Source organism: Chroicocephalus ridibundus, chromosome 9, assembly GCF_963924245.1.
Source record: "Chroicocephalus ridibundus chromosome 9, bChrRid1.1, whole genome shotgun sequence".
NCBI lineage: Eukaryota > Metazoa > Chordata > Aves > Charadriiformes > Laridae > Chroicocephalus > Chroicocephalus ridibundus.
In genome coordinates, this window is record NC_086292.1 from 36,913,399 (window position 1) to 36,938,969 (window position 25,571).

Here is a 25,571-nt window from a genome sequence, read left to right on the forward strand (position 1 = left end):
ACCATCTTTGCCTTTCTTGTAGTTTAATAAAATTCAATTTTATTTAAAAAAAAAGAAAATTAGCTTGATACTTGTTAAATAGTCTTTGCTACCTCATGTAGCAGTGTTTCTGCATATTAAGAACTAGGTTCTATTTTGTTTCTCTTTGCATCTGAACAGTGATGAAGCACGTAATGCTGCAGAAGTCTCGAATCCATTGGTGATTTAAATGTCCTGTGTCTCAGCTGGAGGCATAAAAAGAGTGAGAGTACACCTGAGATCTTTTGAACAGCATTCTGTGTGCCAGCTCACATTATCCAATACTCCTTTTGCAATACTGCCAGATTATTGGGATTTGGTTTTAGACATCACAGGAGACTTTGGGGTCTCTTGTTAATCATAGTTGACAGCAATAGTGTTTTGGGTTTTTTGTTTTGGGTGTTTTGTTGTGTTTTTTTTTTAAGTCCAATCCTAACATAACACACTATTTGCTGTAGTATTGAGAAGGAGTTTGGGAAGTTTGACATAATTGCTGAATTGAAGGTGGTCGCAGCCCCGATGGAAATCGTGAGGCTGTTCTGTGTGGGGTGGCTGTTGCTGTGTACCCAGAGGGCATGCTGCACTGCGGTTCTGGCGGATGGAGGGAGTTTAGGCCCTCAAGAACCTCAGCAATTCAGTGCTGGGAGTCCCTCTGATCTTCATCCATCATCCAGTTGTTGCTAAAATGAAATACAGCTGCGTAAGTAATTATCCAAAGGAATAGTCTTTCATCTAGTTCTGTACTGAAAATCCTTTAGCAAATATCTTCATCTTCTGTGGTGTTGCCATTTACTTTTCTTTGTGACTTGCAAGGATTAACCAACCTGTTCTCAGGGAAAGGGCAAGAAGGTGCACAGAAGTAGGCTAGAAGGAAGAGAGCATGTAATCCCGTTAGCACGAAGAAGCCTGCTCTCAAGAGGCAGCCAGAGGCCAGTCAGAGTATGTACTGACCTTTCTGAACTGGCAGGTTAACAGCGTTTTGGACCAAAACCCTACGTACCTGGAGATGCCACTGTTTTACTGCACTGTGCCATGGGCAACTTGGAGTTCTGGACATTTTGGAGTCAACAGATAAGCGATTGTATTGGATCCGTATTTCAACTATTTTGTCAGGTTCTCCCCCTTACCCCAAATATTTTCAGATATTTTTACTGATACAAATACTTCGGTAGGAAAATTGGTGGACGTGCACCATGGCAGTATGGTGCAGTATGTTCTCCTAAACACAGATCACATCTCCCATGGTGTTATATTGCTTGCTCCTGGGTGTTCCCAACCCCTTCTCATCCTGTAAGGACTAGAGGGAATAAATTTGTGTAATGAATGGCGCTATCTTGAGATTTTCCTGTGCTTGCAAGCAGTTCATAAATGATACTGCCTGATGGTTTCTAAATACTGAAAAGGTGGTTACCACCTATAGATCCCACTAGTGGTTTTTCAGCATAAAAAGCTGTATTATTTCTTCTGTGTGGATAAGACTATGCATGGTCTTTCTGTCACTGAAATATGTAAAACTGGAAGTAGACCTGCTTAAGTCATCCAGTGAAGACTTGCTTTTGCATTTCTGTTCCTGTGATAAGAGTTAATCGTGCTTTACCTCTTGGTTCTCATCAGGGTGGGGTATTTATATGCCTTTCTGTGAGGATGTGTCTCCACCACAAATAAGATGACGTGTTCAGTGCGATGTGCTCTTCTGTGGTACACGTACAATTTCCTTAGGATGCCAGAAATGGTCACTCCCTTGAGTTTCTTGAACATTAACATTTCTCTCTTTTTAACTTTATTACATCAAGCTGGCAGTGATGAAGCAAAGAATATTGTGTCCTGCCATGATATGATTCATAAAATGAACCTGTCAGCCATGTTTTACCAGCAGCGTGGCTCAAAACACCACTTACGAAGATTGCTTTAAACCTTTATTTTAAGGTAGTTGGCAGTTTTCTCTTTGTGCCAATCTTTAATTGCTTCCAGGATAATTGCCGTCTGAGTTGTTTGCAAATCCTGAGCTCTTTCAGCCAAAACAGTTTGCCTTTTCTGGGAATAAGGATAGGAGAATATATGCTTGCACTTAAAACATTCTGGTAGGTTCTAGCATGGAAGTGTTTAGGGCAGGGATAGGAAATCTGTCAGGGACGTGTCTTCTGTCTAACTTAAATCATGTCTAGCTAAACTGAGCTAAATACATCATGGAAAACTTGCAAGAAGGTGCTTGGTAGAGAGCTAGACTGTGGCGTGTTACATCTGCTGTGGCGCAGAACAGGCTGCCCGTCTGCCTCCAGGCACCGCGCCGGCTGTGCTGGGCGAGAGGCTGGTACCCTGGGGTAAGAAGCTTGTGCCGTTTCCTCCGCGTGGCCCTTGAGGGAGTTTCTGAGCCCGGTGACTGAACCCCACCGCTAACCACCCTGAGCCACCACCGTTTGTGAGCTCAAGCGCTCGAGACCTTTTGTGGAAAAACAGAACTTTCCTTTGCTGCTGGCACGTGTTTGTGTTGCGTGTGTGTCGCGCAACAGAACTGCGGATTTCCAGTTTTCTTTTAAACCCATAAACTGTCCGTCTACCAACCTCCTACCGCCACAAAATCTGGTCATCAAAGAACATTAAGGTCGCAAAGCTGAAGGTGAGAAAACTTAGATTACATGAATTCCCTCCTCTTATTCTTAATTTCAGTTTACGTTGGATGGCAGAATAAATAAATGAAAAGGAAACAAAAAGGGCAGTAATCACACATTTTTAATCCACAAATATGATAATAGATCATATACTTAAGGTGACCTGAACATTGCCCGTATTTTAGCAATGTTATTACATACCAAGCTACAAGTACAAAAGTAAACAATGAATATACAGTATATGCAAGTATGAGAAATACTTGAAAACATTCTCTTTCCTTAAGGCTACTCAGATTTATAAATAAAACAACAGATGTTCAGCTGGTTTGTCTAAAATACCAGAATATGAATATTGATACTTGCAACACACAAAAAGAAAGTCACAGACACAGGATATCCCTTTCCTTTGGACATCTTGAATGTTGAATAATCTCTTTTTTTTTTTTTTTTTTTTTTCTGGCTTTAAAAAAAGAACTTAAATTTGTTTGCCACAAGTGAAACAAACACGCAGAATCTGACGTGCGCACTGGGACAGGAGCGTTGGATACCATAAATACTGTTCAAAAGCATCAATTGACAAGTATGTGCTTGGAAAAATGCAACTAATGGTGCCTGTAAATATGGCTCTGCAAATGGCTGAACTTGAGACCTCAAATGTTGGTATTTCATTACCGTGCTGCCTTGCAAAGGAATTGTCCACCTTCATTGCTACTAAATATACGTTTTTATGGTTAAAGGAAATGTGTGAGGAAAATTCCATTGTTACAGACGGCTCTGGTAATGTCTTGTGCTGCCATTTTTACTGTGCTCCAAAATGAGTTCTCCTGGGAACAGATAAAAATCCATCTAGCGCAGCCCTAGTGAATACGTGCTCTGGGTATGTGTATTCTCAACCCTGTAAGGGCGTGATGGGCGAAACTGTTGTTGCAAGAGAGACAATATAGTTATTCTGGGGTGAGGAAAGAAGAAGAAGAAGAAAACTTTGAAGAGTTTTCTCTACCACCATAGTATTTCAGAGTTTAAATGAGAAACATAAATTTTTCTTATCCTGAAGTAATGGGTGATAATACTGGAAGTCTTCCTTAGAGAGGAATGGCTTTTAAATATATTTTATTGTCTTTGTCAATTTTCAAGTACATGCATCTCTGTATTTTAATATATGTGATATGGAAGGTGTTAACCTCCAGGTAATGGAATTGTCTTCTATCTGTGGCAACTAAAAGGAGATGGTACATGACACTGAAGTGTCAGTGGATGGAGGTGAGTCTGGAGGATAAGATGCCTTGGGTGAGGAGAGGAGAGATTTCCGAACATTCTTCTTTCTACTTACGGTCAGCGAGATTCAGCAAGTAGCAAGTTGGTGTATCTGCTCTGCCCTGATTCTCCCTTAATCCTAACAAAAGCGTACAGAAACCGGTATTTCTCTGCAAAATGTTTTCAGTTTGAAGACATCAGTGTATTTTGTTTAAAAAAAGGAAAAAGAAAGTCACTGAAAACATTCTGAACAAACAAGTCACTCGTGAAGCTCACCAGAGTCACCGCGACAGTTCTTCTAAGACTCCTGTGGAGATACTACGCTTGGATGGCACCATAAGCGTAGCGGATGGGCTTTCTTTTTTATCACACCTCTGTCTTCCCGTAGGCACAAATTAACATCATGGACACGTTAAACCGAGGGTTTTATCTAGGCTGAATATTTTGAGGACAGGGCCTGTAAACGTCGCTTTGTAGCTCCATTGGTGTCTTAGTCATGCTCCTCTTCACAAGTGCAATTTCAAAATCTTCCCAGAGTATTTAGTTCTGGCCAGCAAAACAGCAAGAGCACAAAGAGCAGCACAACCTTCAGCCTAAACTCATCTGATGTTACCGAAGAGGGCTACACCAATGTACTACTTTATCTAGGTTTGTGGTTATCTTTGAGCTTGAACTACTGAGCTGCTTTTCAAAATTAGAATGAAACCTTCTCTTGTTATTCTCGGGTATAAACCAAAACTCTTTAATGAAAATATTGCTTCATAGAGCAGCTCTTTAAATTTTCTCCCACTTCTACTCAGTTTGCATTATTTGTTATTCCCCTAGTAGGCTTAAATACTATGTAAAATCAGAGATGCCTTCTCATATTGATCCCTGGTCCTTTTGAAAGGAGCGAGCTTAATCCATTACGGCCCTACTTTCTGCCTAAGCTTTTTCAGTTAGTGTGGGAATAATAAAAACATACGCACCAAGGGCAGCCTGGGGGGAAATTCCATGTGTTGCTCGTTGCCGTCACCTGTCTTATTTTTACATAGCCATGTGTTTGAGTTTACTTTCTTTTCACGCCTTTAGCCTTGAACAGAAAGCCAGGAAGATCATGGTGTATCGCCATCTGTTTCTGAACAATATACATCAGCAGCCTTGTTCACTCCGCTCCTTGGAAAAGACTGAATTATCTGAACAAAACATTAAAATTGATAGCTTTCTGATTGCAGTTTTCCACTTCATCACGAGCCTGGTGAGCACTTTCTGGCCCCTGCTGGAGACTCTGGTAAGAGACCAGTAGGAAGGAAGCTCGCTTGCTCACCACAGCTCGTGAAGGGTGGCCAGTTCTAGAGAGAAGTTTTTGGTTGGTTTCTTGTTTTTGAGTGTAGTTTCAGAGGACCTTCTCATCAAGTAGTTTGTTGATGCCGTCGCAGATCTTTTTGAGGTATGGCCGACAATCCCCATCAAGACTGTACAGGGCAGTTAGAAATTCCACATCCGCAAAGTGATTGAAGACGTGGTTGATGCGCCCGTGGGATCTCGGTGTCAGGTGTCGATCTACTAGTTCATGCAAAAGGTCTTTACATTCGTTCAGAAGTTCTGCAAGAACACTTCTGTCAAAAGTGTATTCTACCTCGTAGAAACTGACAATTGTCATGGCAGTTTGGTTCAGCTTCTTCCTGAACTTGTCAACGATTTCCAGCTCTTCCTGGTTGAACTGATTATTTCGATAGAGGATCCCAATTTTTATTGCCACTTTAATCAGGTCTTTCATAATTTTATGGGCTTCCTTTTTGTTTCTCGTGTGTTCCTTTGTTACTTTGTATAGCTCGTCGAAGATTTCGCTGCTCGTGTCATCAATCAGCATGTTGGCCATGGTTTTAGTTGCCATTTTACTCAGGATCTTTTTCTGGGCTTGCAGTGCGAGATTCTTGGAACTGAAACAATCAGGACCTGTTTCGGGGTAGCAGAGAAGGAGGAAAATGTTAATGTTGTTTGGTGAATAATTTTCACAATCAGTTAAGAAACGCAGTACCGATGTGCTTAACCCAGAGACTGTGTGTGTCACGGATCGCTACGTGTAGTCATGGCTGCAGTAACGGGAACACTTCCCATGCTGTATTCCCAGGTATCCTTGGGGTCTCAGACATCTGTGTTTTAGGTCTTGCTGTCACTGAGGTTTTTTGCTTACAAATAAAGAACAGAATATCCCGGCAGGGGATATCTGTGCTGGTTCTTTGCCAGTCTTTTAATTTTGAAGTTCAATATTAAAGCTTTCTTGGCAGAGGGATCCATTGAGATGTTGTGGTCAAAATAATACATAAGCTATCACAGACAAGCAAAATGAGAGTGACATTTGGCTGATACTTGACAAATAAATACATGAACCTGAAAAAAATCATGGTTTTGGTCATTGGGAGGCACTGTTGTTGCATGGTTAGACTAAGCAGCATCTCAGCTGAGGGCTATGAAAGCAGATTCATAAGCCTGGATTTACTTTGCTTTAATCTCTAGTAACGATGCCTTTCCGGTTTGTTACCAATTTGCAAAATTATAGAGTGTGATTTTTGTAAAATGTTGGTGCTTCAGTGCATGTGGTTCCTGACAGATAAAAATACCTGAGCTGTTTGCTCTACATTTATCAAATAGGTATCTTGGATTTTTTTATCCTTTATGTATCTGTGCAAGTTTCCCTCAGCACCCGAGCATGTGGCTACTCCCGCTGGACTTTATCCAGTAACTATTGGTGGAGGTTAATTTGACCTTCCTCTGTTTTTCACATTAATGTTGGTTTTTAACTGACCCTATGTGGACAAAGTAAAGAAAATGGAAAGATTTCCTATGAAATAATCATCCAGTTCAATACTCGGGTAGTGGAGTCTCTGTTGAGTCAAAGCGCGTTTTGTTGTTGTAGCAAAACGGTGATGGGTGTGTGTATTATATACTCGGGCTTACAGCCGGTGAGGTGAGCGCGGGCTGCTGGCAGAGCGGCCTCTCTGGTACGAGACGCCTTCCTCGCCTTCCCCTCGCGCAGCGGAGATGCCCGGCTTTCCCTGCCAGCTGGGGACCCCGCTCTGCTCACCGGGAGATCAGAGCCTTGGACGGAGGTAACAGCGTCCTTCGCCAGCTGCTGGGGAATCGAACCACTAAGAGATTAAAAACACCAATAAAAATCAAAGCTTCCAGTCACAGATTTGACTCTGGAGCCTGTGTGGGTCGCGGGCTGGTTGGGTGAGCTCCGGAGGCCCTTGCCAGCCTTCAGGACTCGAGTGCTCAGCTGAGACACCCCGCTGTCGCCCCTGCGCAGCCCTCAGCCTGTGTGCGTCTGTGGTGGAGTCCGTCGCGCAGCCTGGCTCGCGCCGCCCTGGGCTCACCGCAGCCTCTCCTTCCTCCCCGGGCTCCCTCCCCGCAGGCTAAAGGCGTGCGGGGTGCCAGCGCTCGCTTCGAACAAGTAACGCTCTGAATTTCAATAGTCTGCTGTTTAAACCCGATTTTTCAAGTTAGCTAGAATACTAAAGTTGTCATTTTTCTTTGTGCGCTACTGCTGTATTACTGAGCAATATGAAAGAGTAACATTAAATTTCAACTGAACCACCACCTGGAAAAAATAATTCAGTGTGCTTCAAAGAATTGCCTGTCATTTAGAGAGAAAATTGTGGGGCTGAGCTGCTGACTGGAGGAAATAGAAAAACTGTGATTTAATCTAGAAATGATAAAACCAGGATGAAAGCATTCTTTCACTTAGCAGTACGTGGGTATATAAATAGTATCCGTGATGAATAATTACGTGCATTTGACACAGTAAAATGGAAGATTAATATTAGCGTCTGTTTCTGTAGTAAGCGTTTGCAATTAATCAAGTGGACGCAGTTGTTCCGTATCTGTTTTGATCAAAACCTGGATATAATTGCAGTCGATTTTCAGAATATTAATTTCACTGACGGTCATGACACTTCAGCCTCCGTGTCATTTTCGCCAGGCGAGAGCCCGGCTGGCTCCCGCCGTGCCCGGCTCCGCTGCGGGGAGAGGGGGAGCTTTGCAGAACCCGGGCGATGCTGGGGCTGAAAGCGAAGCCTGCAGTGGTGGCGCACAGAAAAGGGGGACGAAAAAGCACCGCCTCCCCCAGGACCAGCACAGCCACCAGCACCTTCTCAAACACGCGTGCAGCTGCCCTCCCATCTATGCGATTTCCGAGAGACAAAATTTGACGCTAAATTAGCAGGTAAAAGCTTCTAATAAACATGGTAGTGAGGTTTGTCTGGCACAAAAAAAAAAGTGGTTCAGGGGTATGTTTCTATAGTCAAAGCCCTGCCTTTCATCCACAAAACTGAGCGGAGTGCGACCTTCAAAGATGACAGCCCTGGGTTTGGTACCTGGAGCAATGGTGACACAGCTGCCAGCAGAAGGTGTGAGCCAGGAAAGGGGCAGTGCAGCCCGAGAGCATCAGCCTGAGCTTAACTGGATGTTAAGGCTGGGCCAGTCTTCCATGGCAAGTCCCAGCTGTGGGATCTGCTGTTTAACAGATGAGAGGGAGCTCAGTCTCATGATTTCTAAAAATAAAATAAATCTGTTGTTACATTGGAGCTGCTAAACTCTTCTGAGGAAGCTGTATTCCTTTTCCTCTATGATTTCCTTTACCAGGCCCTAGTGCTATATCCTCCTCCTCCTCCTCTCATGTCTCTTGCTCTCCTTGGTTCAATCCAAGACGCCAGTTTTGTGGCTCGTGTCCCTGCTGTGACCCCCTTCTCCCCTTCACGCCCCTGTCTCACCATGGCACCTCCAGCAGCCGTGAGTGCTCAGAGCCCTCAGAAACCAGGCAGATCCTACTACTTTGTGCACACTCCTTTCCCCCAGCTCCTTCCATGATTTTCCTGCTGTGTGTATTGTAAAATCTGTAATAGCCGGTAATGAGTTTCACCACCGGGACTGCTGTGTGCTCTCTCCCGGTCAGCTGTACCCAACAGACAAGGTCCTGGTGGGGAAGGGCTGCACTCTGTGGGGACACAGGACAAGCTTGTACGTTGGTAGCATTCTGTGGAGCTCTATGTTAGATAGAGAAGCTGCAGCCTGCTGCCACAGTCCCTCCACCGCATCGGGAAACCACTGAGAAGCTCAGGGAGGAGGACAACTGGTGCACCCCAGCTGCACCAGCAAGCTGCCAACCCGGCCGCCGGCATCGGCGCTCGCAGAGGCTCAGCCGTGGTCTCCACCTGCCCGAGCGCCTGCTGGTGGGGTCGGACAACGTGCATGCGATGAGGAGGAGGCAGACGACAGCCATCAGCCCGTTTGTGCAGCCTGGACAACGGCATGGGGGCTCTTCGCAAAGGGCTGTGCTCAGCTTCGCGGAAATTCAGGGAGTGCAGAGTTTTACGGCAGCGTATGCTGGAAGGAGCGAGAGATTGTTTGGATTCCTGCCTCCAAAATCATGTAGTGCTCAGGCAGCAAGGTGACGCCTGGCCTTTCAGAGATCACAGGTGGTTAGCCACATGATTAAATGCAGGCTTTCATGGGGACGGCGGGTTTACTGTGGCAGCCCTTTCTTACTGCGGCACATTGCTCGTTACACAAAATACAACATCTTTGCCTCCTACAGACAGCAGTTCTATTTTCTGCTTGCTTTCATACAGCAAAACAAATCAGCAACAACATTACAGACGCTATTAGCTTTCAGGAACATTACACCAGAGCTAAAAAAGAAAAGCCAGCCTCCGAGCGTGCTGCTTTGCTGGGTAATGGTTAGCCTCCATCATAGAAGGCCTGACGTCTTCGTTTGTATTAAACTAAGGACCAGTTCTGCCTTCAGACCTGCTCTCTCCCCCTCTACCTGTCATTTAGAGCTGTGCATGATAAAAGCTATTCAAAAAGCCCCGGGTTATGGGATTGATCCCACAACAATCTTCCATCCTTCGGACCTGCGTTCCCGCAGCGGGAATGGTGCGGAGGGGACAGGCTCCCGCCCCGCCGTCGGGACGCTGTGCTGCTCCCCCCAGGGACCGCCCGGCCTCTGGCACAGGGCGCTGAACACGACAGCAATGCCTCGCAGCCACTAAACTTAATAACAGGATTGCTTAATAACAGAGTTGCTTAATAACAGAAGTGCGGAAAAAGTTTGGCAACTCTAGAGAGTGGATGTAAGAGTTTTATATTTTGAGAGTTTTTGAGACTAAAATGCAAGAGCATCTGTAATATTCACCAGATAGTTTGATTCCAGATGGCTGTACCAAGAACAAAATGATTAGAACTAAATGCTCAGCAATACTATTTTCATGTAAATACCCATTCAGCCACTCTGTACGGAACACACGGCAGAACCAGTGAACCAGAATGTGCTCCCACTATGCCCAGGAGAGAGCACGGTCCACGTTTTCTGAAAGCAATTAGGCGGACATGGAAACAACCCCCCCGGGCACATGAATCCATTTCCCTCCCAGTTAGCCACTTCTTAGTCAAAGGCTTAATAAAGTTTTGCAGCCAGGATACTTTCTCCCCTGGCACATGGCTGAAAGGCAGGTTGAAGTGAGCTCTGGAGGGCGTGCTGCTTCTCGGGTGAAAACGGACAGAGCGGGAGTCCATCCGCAGGGTTTTGGCAGAGTTCGTCCAGGGCATTTTTAATGGCATTGGCAGCCTTGCTTGGAGAGAAGGGATACAAACCAATTTCTTTGGTTTTGTCACGCCTGGGAGTTGTGACTGCGCCTGCTGCAGCTTGTACCACTGAGTTACCTCAGCCACTGACTTCACCTGGCCTAAGGAGAAGCCCACGCGGAGCTGTGCGCCTTATCTCCCGCCTTCCCTGCGCGCAGTTGCTGGTGGGCTGTTCTCGAGCCGCTTGCCAAGCAGTGTGTGTGTGTGTGGGGGGGGACACACACTGAGTTAGCTCGACAGCATCCTGGAGAGGTGAGCCGAGCTGCTGTAAATTAAAGGACTGAGCTAAAAAACATAAAAAACTGAGCTAAAAGAGGCTGCAGCCTGGCAGGAATGGGAGGCGATGGGATCGGCAAAGGTTCTTGCGTCTGTGCTGCAGCTGTACTGTAAGCAAGCAAAGGCCTGAATCTTCACTGAGCAAGAGGGAAACGCGTAGGAAAGTAAAGATGATGAAGAGGCTGAAATATTTTTAATACTCCCGAATCCTCAATTTTCAAATGTAGTGCAGCCTCTGCAGCAAAAGACAGGCTTTAAGGAGTCAGCAAAGCTGCTGGAAATGCGGGCATCCCTCCAGCTGCCAGCAGTTGCTCAGGCTGGTGGGAGAGGGACTAAGCCCAGCGACAGGCAGGCTCTGGGAGCCTGCTGCGGTATGAGACAGCTGGGTTGTGAAAATCATTGTAGAAATGTGCTGGTTCCATGATTTGCGTGACCCAGTTTGAATGCATTTGTGTTTTTTAACCCAGTGACCTACCTGCCCCTGAGCGGGGGGAGTCTGGGAATGCCAACAAGAAGGAACGAGGCAGCCGTATCATAAAGCTCGTGCAGAGTTAAATGAGCAGGGGATATCTGAACGGTTAATCCAGTGTTGCCAGTGTTGATAATTTACTGGGCTGGCAGCTTGTTATAACCTAGAGTTACCTGTAACGCCTCTTTTGCTTGACATAAATAGTTAATAAAGCATAAACAACCTTTGAGGAAAATCAGAGCAGGAAACTTTATCAAGCTGGTATGTAAAGCTGTAAGGACAAGAAAAAGCTAATGCAGATTTGGAAAGGAGAATGTAAAAAACAACAAAAAAAATCTAGTTGCTTAATTGGCGGTATTCAGACTAAATGTTTAGAGGTAAGGAGCTGCAAGCTCGTGTGTTTTATTTATCCTTCAAGTATCACTTAAATGCTCTAAGATTGATTAGAAAAGTGAACCGCGGAACTCGGGATTTCAGAATAGCTCTAAAAGCAGACAGGAAAAAAGTGCACTAGAAGCACTTCTCCCATAGTATTTTAGCAGTGAGCAGCCAGGGAGCTCTAAGCGTGCGTATTGCTCTTGGACGGCTACAGGATCACTGCAGAAGAAACATTCAGTGTTTCCAGTAACTTTAAGCCAAGAAATCCAATAGACCAGATGGAATATATCAGCTTTCAGGGAGGGCCAATTTAAACACGTGTAAGCACCAGGGGCCCGGCGCTCAAACTTTTAACACTTCTAAATTGTTACTATGAACATAAAAGGGTTGCTCATTTCTGTAGTGGAACGGGAGATTACAGACTGATAATTGTATGATCCTGGGAGAATGTACTGCTATCCAAACGTCTGAAGGCAAAACTTGGACACGCTGGAAATGGCAGCGACAGCCCTGTACAGAGCGAACATGACTGAATGGAAAAAAGACCGTTTTTCCTTTCAGTGCTTTATACGAGCAGCAACCATGCTGCAAAAAAAAGCACTGTCTGGGACTCTAGCAAGTGGAGATTCCCAGTGAGTCTTATTTCGGTGGCTGGCTTGTATCTGGCATTTACTTTACTAATAATAGATTGTTGCTGCGTACTGGAGCGTGCCTTTCAATACCTGGCAGAGGTGATGGCTGGCTGGGGAGCCCCTTCCGTAAAGAGAAGCGGAGCAATGCAGAACGAGCGGTTAAACTGTTGTCTCATCTCGGTAATGCCTCCAGAGATGATATCCAGGGGGAGAGGAGCTCAGCTGCGGTTTCCATCAGCTCTGCTGGAGCTGCCAAGAAGGGGGCTGGATAAGCTTTTCTCCTGCTACCCCCAGTAGCTGGCTGGGAATTCAACTACACCGCTGTATTCTCCTCCCGTGTCTAAAAGCAGTAGCTGGCAAGCGGTGTCTGGATAACAGCACTGTCCCGTGGCTATAACTGGCCCACGGTGTGGAAACCTTCACAAGAGCTCCCTTGGTTATCCGGCACAGCTGAGACGGTGCCGTGATTTTGTACGGCTGCTATTTGACATCAGACATGAGACATTACACTCGGTCATATCCTGAAAACTCGCATCCAGCTTGTGAGAGAGGAAACCACTCCCTGACGAAAAGGCTCCGCGAGGACCATCTCCGTGCGCTGCGTCCCTGGCCACAAACCAAGCGGTGGTACCAGGCAGCAGCAGCTTTGCTAACGACCCAGCCCCGGGGTCCAGCCTGCCAAGTAGGAGCTTGGCACGTGCAAGCAGCAAAGTCACCGCTCCGAAAGTGGCTGCCAGAGCTCTTAACTTTTTTAATCCAATAACATATATCAGAACCAAAACCAGGCCGCGGCCCAGGGAACGATGTCTTTGAAGAGTGACTTTCAAGTGTTCAGTTTAAACCTTGCAGCTCCCATTTTGTAGCTCGCGGGGAAGCTCTGCCAAGGCAGCAAACACATCTGGCTGCACTCGCCACAGATTGCCGAAAAGCTAAACGATGCAGAGCCTGCTGACGCAGCACCCCGAGGTACACAGACAGGGTGCGGACAAGGCTTTGCTCTTATCTGGAACTGCTCAGGCGTTACAGAAATGAGAAAGTCTGTCTGCCAGGAGTGATAGTAAAATACTGTGGTGGTTGGGTTTTTCAAGCTTTACTCTACGGCTAAAAGAGGTTTTGACAAACTGACCACTGTAGCTTATAAAGAGGTTTAAAGTCTTTCAGTGTCAGCTCATTATGTTGATAGCAAGTGCAGAACGCATTGAAAAGACTGAACATCCCTACCCCAGAAAATGCTGGTTGAACTCTGGCTGACGCTGCAAGACACAACACTCGCACGCCGACAGCAAAGGTCTGGGGAGGGAGGTATTGAGCCGTGCAGACCAAGGCATCGCCTGGGCCCGTCTTTAGGGAATGGGAATGCTGGAGGATTGGTTACTACCTGTTGCAGTGACCTGTTGATCCTGTTCCTGTATTTTGAGACAGATATTTATGATTATATTAGCATGTTTTTCTTTAAATACTAGCTTTGGTCCAAAAAAGTCTTCTAGAGCAAAGAGGCGTGCTGACATACCCACAACACTACGGCAGGATCTTAGGTCAGCATGGGTAGATAGCTCACACAAACCAGCAGACAGCGCTTTGGTGGCAATAGGGGACATCTTGACTCGGCTAGGATTTTTGGCCTTCAAATTGTTAATAGTTTTTATTATTTTTTTTTCCAATATATGCTATATGGCAAATCCTGGGCAGTAATTGTTGAAGAGCCTAACTTTGGTCTCTGAAACATTTTGTGCTTAATCTCCTTTGTCTTCTCCACCATTATGACTGTTCTTGCACCTTCCTTTTAAAGACACTGCATTAAAAAATAAGGTTTCGTGGTGACTATGCAGCAAAAATACTTAATTAGATGAATAATTATTATCTCTATAGGAAAATTAGGCTTGTTTTAATGTCTGTCCATGTGATTTACACAACAGGACAGTAAGGAGTTCTTTGGTGTGTGCTAAGGAGCTGTTTATCGCTTAGACAGGCTCTGGGGGAGCATCAGGCATATAATGAAGGATAAACCCATTATCTTGTTAAGGGAAAGTCCTTTTTTTAAAAGGACTCAACCACCATATTCTTCCACAGAAAAGTAACAATTATCTAGAAAAGAAGGGATTTTCTTGCCAAAGTATTATTTGCCACTGAGGCTCGTATAAGCCATGAGGAACCTTTCAAGATCTCGCAGCTATGCTGTTTTAACCCAGATACAATTAGAGTAGCAACTTTCTCTTTGTAGATGATCTGTAGAACTTGCGTGCAGTTTTACTTTATGATCAGTTTCCAAACCGGTAGATTCTGTTTTGAGCAAAAACTTGAAGAGGGGAAAAAAAAAAATAAAACTGCAAGCACTGCAAATAGAAAATCCAGGCTGTGTTACCTAAACATGAGGGATACAGCCAGGCATCCTGGAAGCCAGCAGCTAGAATCGCCTCACTTACAGCTGCTGAGGCTTTCTGGTTTCAGTACATACAATATTTCTTGCTCCAGGAGTGTAACAAGTACTCAGTCTCTCCCCTTGCCTCTTAAAACAAATTAAAAAAAACCCCAAACCACATGCAGAGAAAACAGAGCCAGGACAGACCGTGTACAACTACATGGCAGGTGCTTTCCACCTGTTAAGTGTTGTATCTGTGCTTTGGTATTCACTTGCAGTGGCCCAGAAGCAAATCGCCTGGTTCACCCTCTGGCTATGTTTTCCTGATATAGGCGGGGAGTTTGGTGCCTGGGAGCAGCTATGCCCTTTTTCTGATGTTTGAGTGTTCAAACACTGTGATGCTCGTAACAGATCCTGGGGAAATTGAGTGCAATTTCACGAGTGACTTGGATTGTTGATCAGGAAACACGAGCTTTTCTGTGTGTTCTTTCACGGCCTCCCCTGGCCGGGTGAGGGAAGGCGAAGGGCTATGGAGGTGTCTCTGCTTTTTGGGGCTCGGTGCTTATTAAGTACCGCAGCCATCACCCCTGTAACAGGAGGTGCCGATTTCCCCGTGCTTCTGTAGCTCAAATCCTTTCTATTCCATCCACGGAAGTCTCTTTAGCATGCAGGAGCCAGTCGCTCCCAGTAGGAACACAATAATATGCTGTTAGTACAGCAAGGCCTGGCAATATCAGCCCTAAATATTAAACAAGGCCTCCGTGCAATATGCAGGCTTCAAACAGATAAAGTGCAGCTAAGAAAGAGGCCATTTGGTACTGGCTCACTGATTTCTTTTTTTCCCCTATTTCCCGTCCCCTCAGGAAGAAAATTCCGAGGGTTTATTTTTGTGCCTTGAAGTTGCTTGCTGTTGCAGTACCCTGCTCTTTCTCCAGAGATATAACATCCTTGCCTTTTACATAGACTAATTCTATTTTTGACTCTAATATATTAAGAATGGCATGAAAAATAAGCACATCTATGCTCTGGGGATGCACAAAACTCCGTGAGAAAGCAAGCAATTGGGACCCCAAGGGTAGCTGGTCCAAAGATGCTGTGAAACTCCAAGATGGCATTTCTCTGCAGCTTAATACGAGGCTGAAGGAAAATGGGTGGGAAAAGTATTTCTGCTGAAGCAGGTCAAGGTGAATAAACTTCCAAACCACACAGAATAGGCTGCACCTGCAGAAGGTGTCAAGCTGCAGCTGACCCAGTGGGCTCTCCAGCTGCACCAGGCTGAGCTCTGCCACGTCCAGAGGGAGAGGATGGGGGTCGGCGGCTCTGGCACCGCATCCCTGCGGAACTACACCAGCGTCTCTGCAGAGCATACGCCTCTCTCCACCATCCTCCAGCATCCTGCTCAGAGACACCCAAAATAGCCCTCCTTGTCCCACAGAGGGGGAGTGACTGGAAGCAAAGTTGCAATTTACTCTTGTGTGGTTTTTGTCTTGTGTTTTAAAAGCAAAAAACCCCACTGACAATGCCACTTAGCCACCTTTGCTTGAAACGCTCTGAGGGCAGTGACACAGCGCGAGTGCCGGGTGGGTAACCCTGAACCGGGCGTGTAAATGAGAAGAGGCCAAGGGCAGCGGGGGGTGGAGGGGAAAGGCAGGCTGTTTAAGCTTGGAATTGATTTAAGCTAATGGCATCTGTGTATCTGGCAAATGAGGGACATATATTTTTTATGAACGCCATATGCCGTTGTTTTACTACCTTGGTACTTGCTTGCACTAGGTTTTGAATCAAGACGGTGATGGATGGGAGGGAAATAAAACAATGGCAGAGATCAGGTACATCTGGAAAAACATACTGTGGGTCCCTAAATCAAACACTAGAGGAGCTGTTAATTTTCCCAATTAACTCCAGCCGTGCTTCCAAGCTGTGTTTAAACCAGAGAAGAAAGTCAAATGAGGGGAAGCTGGTGAGGGGTCTGGAGCACAAGTCTCATGAACTGCGGCTGAGGGAGCTGGGGGTGTTCAGCCTGGAGAAAAGGAGGCCGAGGGGAGACCTTCTCGCTCTCTACAGCTCCCTGAAAGGAGGCTGTAGCCAGGTGGGGGTCGCTCTCCTCTCCCAAGTAATAGGCGATAGGACAAGAGGAGAAGGGCTCAAGTTGTGCCACGGGAGGTTTAGGGTGGATATTGGGAAAAATTTTTACGCTGAAAGGGTTATCAAGCATTAGAACAGTCTGTCCAGGGAAGCGGTGGAGTCGCCATCCCTGGAGGTATTTAAAAGCCAGGTAGACAGAGCGCTTAGAGATATGGTTTAGTGATGGGTTTTGTCAGAGTTCGGTTGATGGTTGGACTAGATGATCTGAAAGGTCCCTTCCAGCCTGGGCAATTCTATGATTCTATGACAACGGTGCAAGAAGTGTCAGACAGCAGTTAACTTTCCCAAGTCGGGAGCAGACTCTCTAGACTGATCACAACATATTTAAAACTATTAAGAAAAAAAGTTTGATTAACCTTAGACTATTTATCTAATTTCTATTTTTTGCTTCTGTGCTTTGGGGGAGTCAAAAGAAGAGTGTTTTGAAGATGCTGATTAGTGCTTACAAACCAGCTCCTAGTCCCAGGGCTGCGGAAGACGGGGGCTTAAAGGTTTGAACACGTTTGGACCTGCTGTTTGGCCGTCAACAGGTAGGCACGGCGCTGGCTATAACACAGCCCAAACAGTGGGACCATGATGTGACTATCACTAACGGAAACAAAGGGTGTCAAACCTGCTGCTACGTGAGGGCTTGGTAGGGGCATAAAGGAATTCAAAGTGTGGCATATCTTGTGACTGATTAATGTTCTTAAACCAAAAAGCAAACAACCCCACAAAACCCAACCAAACAAAAACCAACCAAACAAAAAACCCACTAAAAAACCCAACCCAAAACTCTTGATAGAAGAGACTCTGCAGGTGTGTAAGTCAATTTCTAAAGAAATATTCTTCTGAACCCTCAGCTTGAGTCATGCCTAGTTACAATATTTGGTATGTCACGGCATCATTACTTACAAGGTATGTGGGTGCTACTTATGTCTGTGTATTTATGAATTTTCATTCCCTCTATGAATACAAAGGTCTAGATTTGTAAAGGCACCTAATGTATCAGTAAGTGTAGTCTAAAATTTTAATTCCTAGTCTGAGAATATTCAGGAGGGAAAGAAAAAAAAAAAGGACTACAAGAAATCAGGAAGAGTTACTGAAACTTGTGAAGTCTTTTGGGGTAAAGAAAATACTCCGGATTAATTCACCACTCGCCACACCAGTGACCCTCCTCCTGCCTCCTGGCAGCAGAGCAGCCCCTGCTCTCTTGGCCCCATGTCCTTCTGCCCCAGCGCGCGGTGCTGGGCACGCAGCCACGCACTGCCCTCCGCTCTGTGCCCCGCTGCGGCGTGGAGAGCGTACCAGCCCTTCTCACATGGGTTTTAAGCTACTACACTTCACTTACCATAATAGCTGACAGGGTACGGGTCCGTGCTCTGCCCGCACAAACACGGCAGTGAGGATTTCATGGCTGCTTGAAGCAGACAGTTGTGTTTCGCCCAGCTGCGATTAGCTGATGCTTTGTGCTGCAGTTTAGAGCGCAGTACCAGAGGGGAATGCGGCTTCCGCAAGTCCAGAAGAGACCTGAGGGCACCCTCCCTTTCTGAGTGAGAGATGCTGATAATATCAGTGTCTGAATCGTGCTTGCTCTGGTTTCTTTTAACTCATTTGAAGTATCCCCCCCTCCCCCAAAGTTTAAAGATTTCTTTAGATACTTCTAACGGCCACTATGGCCTTGCTGAAACAACCTGGTTGCTTTTTGATTTTAACCATCAGAACTGATAGTCCAGAATCCATCTTCAATGGGTTAGTTCAATGGTATAGTTATAAACGAACCAACGGTGTTACAGGTTTAAATAAAAGAATCCTTTTTTTTTTTTTAAAAAAAACATCATCTGCTTATCCTGGCTGACAAGCAAATGAATAAATTCCTTTTCCTTGTAGTTTAGGGTTGTTTTTTTTTTTTCCTTTCTTCAACAGAGAACAGATGAAGCATGTGCTCCACTGAAATAGCCGCCCACGGGCAAACACGGGTGCTCTGCAGACCTTTACAAGAAAAATCTAAACTGAACATGTCAATACTGTTGATCCAGGGTGAAATCAATGTCTTGTTTTCAGTCTGAAAGTGCTAGAAAAGTATTTCTTAACAACAGCAAAGCTGAAACTGAAAAGGCAAAAGACATGAATACTTAAAAAGAAAAAAAGAAAGAGTCTGCTTGTGCCTGTGAACTGTTGGTCCCAAAAGAGGACAACAAAACTGCAAGAGTCTCCATTTACTTATTGTTTTAAACAATGCTTTACTGTTTGCCTGGTTATTAAAAAAAAAGAAAAAGATTTTTACAGTTGCGGAATATTAGGCTGTGTGGAATCCTTGACTTTTTTTCTTTTTTTTTTTTTCCTTCCCCCCGCCTCTAGAGAAGGGTTAGCTGCTGGGGAGATGGCCAACCCAGATTCTAAATAGACAACTCCTGACCAAAGGAAAAATTAACGCTGGTGAATGCAGCTGGGATTCATCAGGCTCTCCATCTCTTACGTGGTTTTGTGCATCTGATTGGGGATTTATTGGTAGGAAGAGAGCACATGTTGCCTCATGCCTCAGATGTGATCTATAACCCTGTTTTCCTTTAAGATGAAGCCCGATTTGGACTTTAATATATCCTTTGGGTGATCTGCTCTGTGCTGCTCATCTGCAGTCTTAGGTCAAGCATCCCGATGAAGATGCACAAAGGACTAAGAATGGAATATGTGATGGCTTCCATCCCTCTGAAGAAAGGACACAGCCTAATACGTGTCTGTCCATCCCACATGAACTAGACCACCTGCTGTATTCTCCATGCTCGTTCTCTCTAAGCCTGTCGCAAAGAATGACCACTGCTTAGCCATCATTTTCTTTAATAAGAAGGAATACTTTTTAAACCATGAAAACCTTAGTATAGCCTAGTGAAAGTACAAGCTGAATCTTACAATAAGAGCAAAGGATTATTTCCTGTGGAAGGCCACAAAACTCAGTACGGTGGATCTGCAGGTCAGTTCCATTCCTCCTTGGTTCAAGATCTGCATGAATAATATCTGCTCAAATTTACAGTGTCTCACTTTGTTACACTAAGGAAAGAAAAAATCCTGAGGTCATACTGGAAAAAAGGGAGGAGAAAGTAGACTACAAATGATGTTCTCCTTGTTATGGGTTTAAAGCGCTAAGCGTGGTGTCAATTCTTTCACAGCGATGTAACTGACCCGAGCAGCATAAATAATATCTTACAGTCAAAACTCCTGTAGAGAATAAATGCTAATGAGGATAATCGGGGTTTGTACTTTTATCTTGTTCATTGTGTGTACACATATTGCAAAACAGATCATGCCAGGAGGAATATCCTGATAACAGGGACGCTTTCTCTGTCACCAGGGAGTCTCTAATAACAGTTTAACAGCAGTAGCTGTAACCACCCATGGTGCAGAAGTTCACTCTAAGTGCAACTCTTTATTTCAGGAAAGCAGAAACGGGAAAAATGCTGGAAAAGCACTGAAGTGGTCAAGACAGTTCTTAGGAGGTCTGTTTCGTTATTCTGAGGCATGTGAGTAACAGCAATGTGTCGTGTTTGGTTTTTTAAAAGAAACATATACATGTATGTATCCTTGTTATATGATATTGCAGATATATGGAATCAGGACTGAATCTGCAGAGGAAAAGTAAAAAAATCACTGCCTTTATGCTACCTAAAGAAAACTCTGAAATGAGACGCCTCGGCGATAAACACAATAAGCAGAATGTGCCGTCCCTCGTGAGGTTTCAATTCTGTGAAATCTCTGAGTACATACGTACTGAGTTTATTTGTGCCGATACCTACACATGTACTGAAAGCATCCAGCTGAATAGCCAGGATAATGCAGAAACGTCCCCCCTGAGTACAGCAGCCACAACGGTCTCTGGAGAGAGACTCCACACGACCTGAATGAGGCCCAGACTGATATTAAGCGGAAGTATCGTAGCACAGCCCACACGCTGTCATCATCTGGCTCTTTCGGATGCCAGCAAAACTGCCGCCTTTATATCTGGTTAATGGTAACAGAATAATAGACAGTTCTGCTAAAAAGTTGTGCTTAAGAACAAAAATTGATTCCACCAAAACAGCTGCTACTTCTGAAGGTAATTTAGTCAATTTTGCCGTTTCTTACTCTTGAGTGTGAATTTTTAGTGTGTCTGGTACACGCTGAGGAAACAGAGCCACCGGTGTGCTACTTTTCCTCCCAGAGCCATTCTAAATATAGGCAGCTTCTCGAGGCTGATCAAGAAAGTTTCCAAAGGTGAGTTTAGACCCATCTGACGTCTCCTGGATTTGACATGGTATTCAAGGAGTGAACACCCTGTGGAGCTTCCTCAGTCTAGCAGTCGCCTGAGGGGAAATACAGCTTAGTTTCCTCTTACTGCTTTTTAGGACTTGGTAAATCCTTCTTTCCTAGATACTTAATCCTGCATTTCTTAGTCCTGCTCTAGGGCTCTGCTGGGTTCAGCGCTTTTTCTGCTTGAAGAAGCGTGACAATACCTACTTCTTGCTCAGCTCTCACCAGTCCCGTAGGAACAAACTGGATTCTGCCCAATCTCATGTTTCTCATTCAACTTTTTCTACGATGAAGAAAAATGTGAATTCCTTTCCTGAAGAGGGACTTGAACAGTTCTGGTCTGTACTGCTGTGTACGGGCCACCCATCAGAGAGGACTTTGTCAGGTAAGGATGGGCTAGACCTTTTGGACGCCCCAATCCTGATAACTGGTCCGACTCCCTTTAGCAGAAGGGTCTAACAATCCCTATCATACGCTTGTCTAGAGAAGTAAGACTACCATGCTTATGCGTTTTGTAGGGTTCAACTTTTCCCAAAACTATATCTGTCTGTAACTCCTGCCCTGTGCTCCTGCAGTTGCCGTAGCATAACCCAGGGACCTTCACATCTAATGAAATAAACAGCGAGTGGAAAGCAATCACTGCCGCAGAGAGCCGTCAATCAAATGATACATTTGTACGCTTGTAAATGGGGACTGGAGCCTTGACAAGGAATGACTGTATACCTGTCATTCATGACTATGATTTCATAGTTTGCTCCAAAGCCTGGAGAACAGTAATCCAGTGTTTGTGCTCTGAATATAGGTATCACTGTATTGCTCGTAGGGAATAAACTGTTAGCAGGAACATTAAATAAACTCTATCATCAAGTTGAATGATACTCTAAAATAAATCATTTAACTTTTACTAAGTCATTATTAATTTAATGAAACTTCCCAGGATGATTTAAACCAAAAGAGAGAAAGTTTGAAGTGCTCCCCACAGAGACACAGTACATTACGTATTCAACATGAAAGGTCTGGAAGAGGAGCCCTTTTGTTTATTCTTTTTTCATTTTAACTAATGCTAATTTGAGCTGCTAGTGATATGCTATTAAGCCCTACACTACAATACATTTGAAGCTTCCCTTGGAAATAACTGAGCAGAAATTTAACTCCGCTGACCTCACCTTAGCGGAGCTGGTTTTGCTGCCAAACTCAAGAGCTGGCATGCTTTTTTTTTTGATATGTTTTCCTCCCACCCCCTACCCCACCAAGTCTATTCAAAAAGTTTCTTTTGCAGCAACCTGTTCTCTTCCTCTGGGCCTGATGGTGCTGCTGAGGACCCCTCGGCATAGCGCTAACTGTTCAGGCCTGCCTTTGCCTTTGGGGTCAGCTCGCTCACCTGCGTTTCCCCTGGGCCCTCCCCAGCTACACGTCTCTCGAGGTTTGCTGTAGCAGTGATGCTGCCAGCATCTCCCCCTCAGCCAGCTGCCTGGCTGGCCTTTCTTCAAGCCTAAAGCCTGAAGATGAGTTACCACTCACTGCTTTTCAATATTCTTTCCCCAAATATTAAATACTCTCACATGCTTGCAGAGAAAACGCACGCAGAAGCTTTACCCTTCCAGGATGCTTAACAAACGTCCCTCCAATGCAAAATACACTCATGATAAAATCACATTTTCTTACAGCAAACGGGGGCCCCAGTGAGCCTCTCAGACGAGCTCCCCACTACGTGAACTCTCATTAAGCGCAGCCCAGCGGTGCCAGCGTAATGGTGCATCAGTTGACGCTTATTTGACTTTAATGTACACAGAAATCACTTGTAGAAAGCTTTTGTCAAAGAAATAAAGCTCCAAATGCCAGAACCCTGTCTCTTACATAGTGAGAGACTGCCTAGAAATCCATGCGGCGCGTTAGAACTTGCAAGAGAGATTTGTATCCAGTGACTTTTCGTTAACTGAGAATATTCATGCTATAAACACAGGTCTAGAAATGTGATGATACACCACAAGAATTTATTCAGGGCAGCACTTAATCTAGGTAGCTGTGATAATTCTATTGCTTTGTAAACTGGTCAAACGGAAGCTGATAAGTCTCATTAACGTTGTGATGGGTATGGTCCATAAAAATCCAGAGCTGCTTGACAATTCTACAGCTATCATCTGCTTTACGCCATAATAAAACCAAGACTAACACCATAAAAGCAATTTAGCGTATTTCAATATTTAAAAAGCGTACACTTGAATGTCTTAATTTGGATCTGCCTGTAATGGCTTCTTCTAGTGCCATTTAGTTACTTTCTTACTTTACGTTTACATATAAAAGATCTTTATTTTAAAGAGCAAACTAAACTTATTTCAAAGGCAGCCTCTCCTTCATTCTCTTTCAAAAAAGAAATTTTCAAAAATTGAAATAAATGCCCAAGATGTTGTGGTAAGAAAAAGTTAACTAAATATCTTCTCAGATAGATAGAGAAGTTTTTGTTCTTCAAGATAGATTTGTTTTCTACAGAAAACAAAATTTTAAAAAAAAAATAGTTGATCTTTTTTTCTTAACAAAGCTAAAGAAAATTCTGCCTTGTGGAGGAGCCTTTGCTGTATGAGGATCCACCTGTGAAATACCTGTAGATCATTAAGTTGCATACGAGCAAGGAGGCTAAGGACTCACTTCTTTTTGCATAAATCTTCTCCTTACGCATAAATCGGAATTCTTTTGCTATATTCAGTGTTTCGCAAAAGAAAGTCTTTATTAATATCAGTAATAATGGCCTAAACTGGCCATGTAAAATTATGATGTCATGTACGATGACAGGGAGATTATTTTTCCAATGACGCTTCCCTGCTTTCCATGATGTACTCAGGTTTGACTTCAGCCATTTCTCATCCAAGACTGACTTAATATCCACGTGGTGCTCTTTCCTACTTCTTTTAGAAGGAAATTGCTGTTTAAGGGAGATGTATTCCAATCAAATGTATTTTTTTGAGATTCCCTGCATCATGTTTCTCATACTGTATTTTCCCTATACAGAATATCTGGTGCTATCGCTCTAATTTCCCACAGCTACCAGAAGATAACCATGCACTGCACGGTGCTGCGCCTGAATTAGTGTCCCAAATTCAAAAAGTGCGTCTTTCTCATACTCAGGCTCTCATCCTCCAGACTGGGGACTGCATCAGTAAATGCAGAGAAGGACTATTTTCTGATTTCTTTTAGTTATGTTTATTTTTCACTATGACAACTCCTCAAACAGAGAACAAGCTGAAGTCTTACTGTGTCTGTTCTTGCCTCATTCCTCCTCCTTTTTTTTCACAAAATAATTATGCAATTCATCTGGAATATGGGAATATAAATTACTTGTGTCAATGGATAGATTTAGGAATGACTTTTAATGGCATTATCTTTGCTTTAGCTTCAGAAGTGAAGAGACAAAGGCATAGGTCACCGAAGCAGTATATGAAAAAACAGCTTCAGAGATAGGAATGTGTGGAATGAATGATTAAAAAACCCCATAGTTTTGAAATATTATAGGCTAATTCTATCAAGCTCTCATGATTTATAAGATCTCTGGAACTCTTAGTTCTATGTTATTTGTTGGCTGTCATTCTTATCACATATGCTAGTTAATGCGTTTTGGTTAAATACGGGCAACTGCATTCACACTCTGTTCTTCAAGTCCCGCCTGTGTCATCTTTTCCCCTTTCTTTGTTATACAAGAAAAATGGACTTTCCTCTTCAAATAAAAACCTGGGCCAAAACCAGTTTAGACCTCTGACAATGTCTAGGTCTAAATCATAAGGGTATATTTCTATGAAATTTTGATTTTATTTATTTTCCTAGTTGGTTTTAGGTATTTGTTTGACCTGGAAAATCTACACCACATCTCTACTTGGGTGAGGAAAGATTAGATGGAGAGTGTTGAACAACACACAGTGCATTAGCTTGCTCTTTGTTGCTTAATAGACGTTTTCTATTGCATTAACCGCTGCATCTCCTGGTTTGTTCATCCCTTTTGCAAAACATACCTAGTTCCTCCCTCATTTCTACAAAATAACGTTCTTTCAGATACCTTGTTTTATAGTAATCATTCAGTAGACACACAGACACTCCCCTGCTCTCCTCCCTGCTTCAGAGTAGGTTTATCTGTGTGCTACTCAATACGCCAGCAGCAATGATGCAGGGGTGGAAACTCCTCATCAAACACAGGACCACGGTTACGATACTGCGGCTTCAGCTCCTCTTGCCTTAGGAGCGAGCTGTGCTATCTCTTTAGGGACCAAGGAAAATTAACGCAGCCAGGGACTGCTTTGGGTACTATTTGTTTAGCAGAGAAGTCCAGGGCTGTATGAGGTTTCCCAATAAGGTATCTTTCAAAAAAGACGGTATCTTTCATAAGGACCTCCTTATGCCCTTAAGCACCGCTTTCTCGGTTTCCTCAGATAAGATACAATACCCGCACAAACTCTAACAAACGGGGCATTCTCCGCACTTTTGTACCTCCGGAGCACTGACACGGCAAAGGAGCCATTTATTTCACCGGTAAGGAATCCGTACAGAAATGTTAG

General features: G+C 44.3%; 1 protein-coding gene across 1 annotated transcript in view; it reads right to left on the bottom strand.

Annotated features, from left to right (window-relative positions):
- Positions 1-2,730: 2,730 nt before the first annotated feature.
- TNFAIP8L3 (TNF alpha induced protein 8 like 3) overlaps positions 2,731-25,571 on the bottom strand; it is a 49,364-nt gene continuing 26,523 nt past the window's right edge. Inside the window, exon 2 of the mRNA XM_063347063.1 lies at positions 2,731-5,819. Within this exon, the coding sequence (XP_063203133.1) occupies positions 5,257-5,819 (563 nt within the window). The 3' untranslated portion in view covers positions 2,731-5,256. The remainder of the gene's footprint in view (positions 5,820-25,571) is intronic.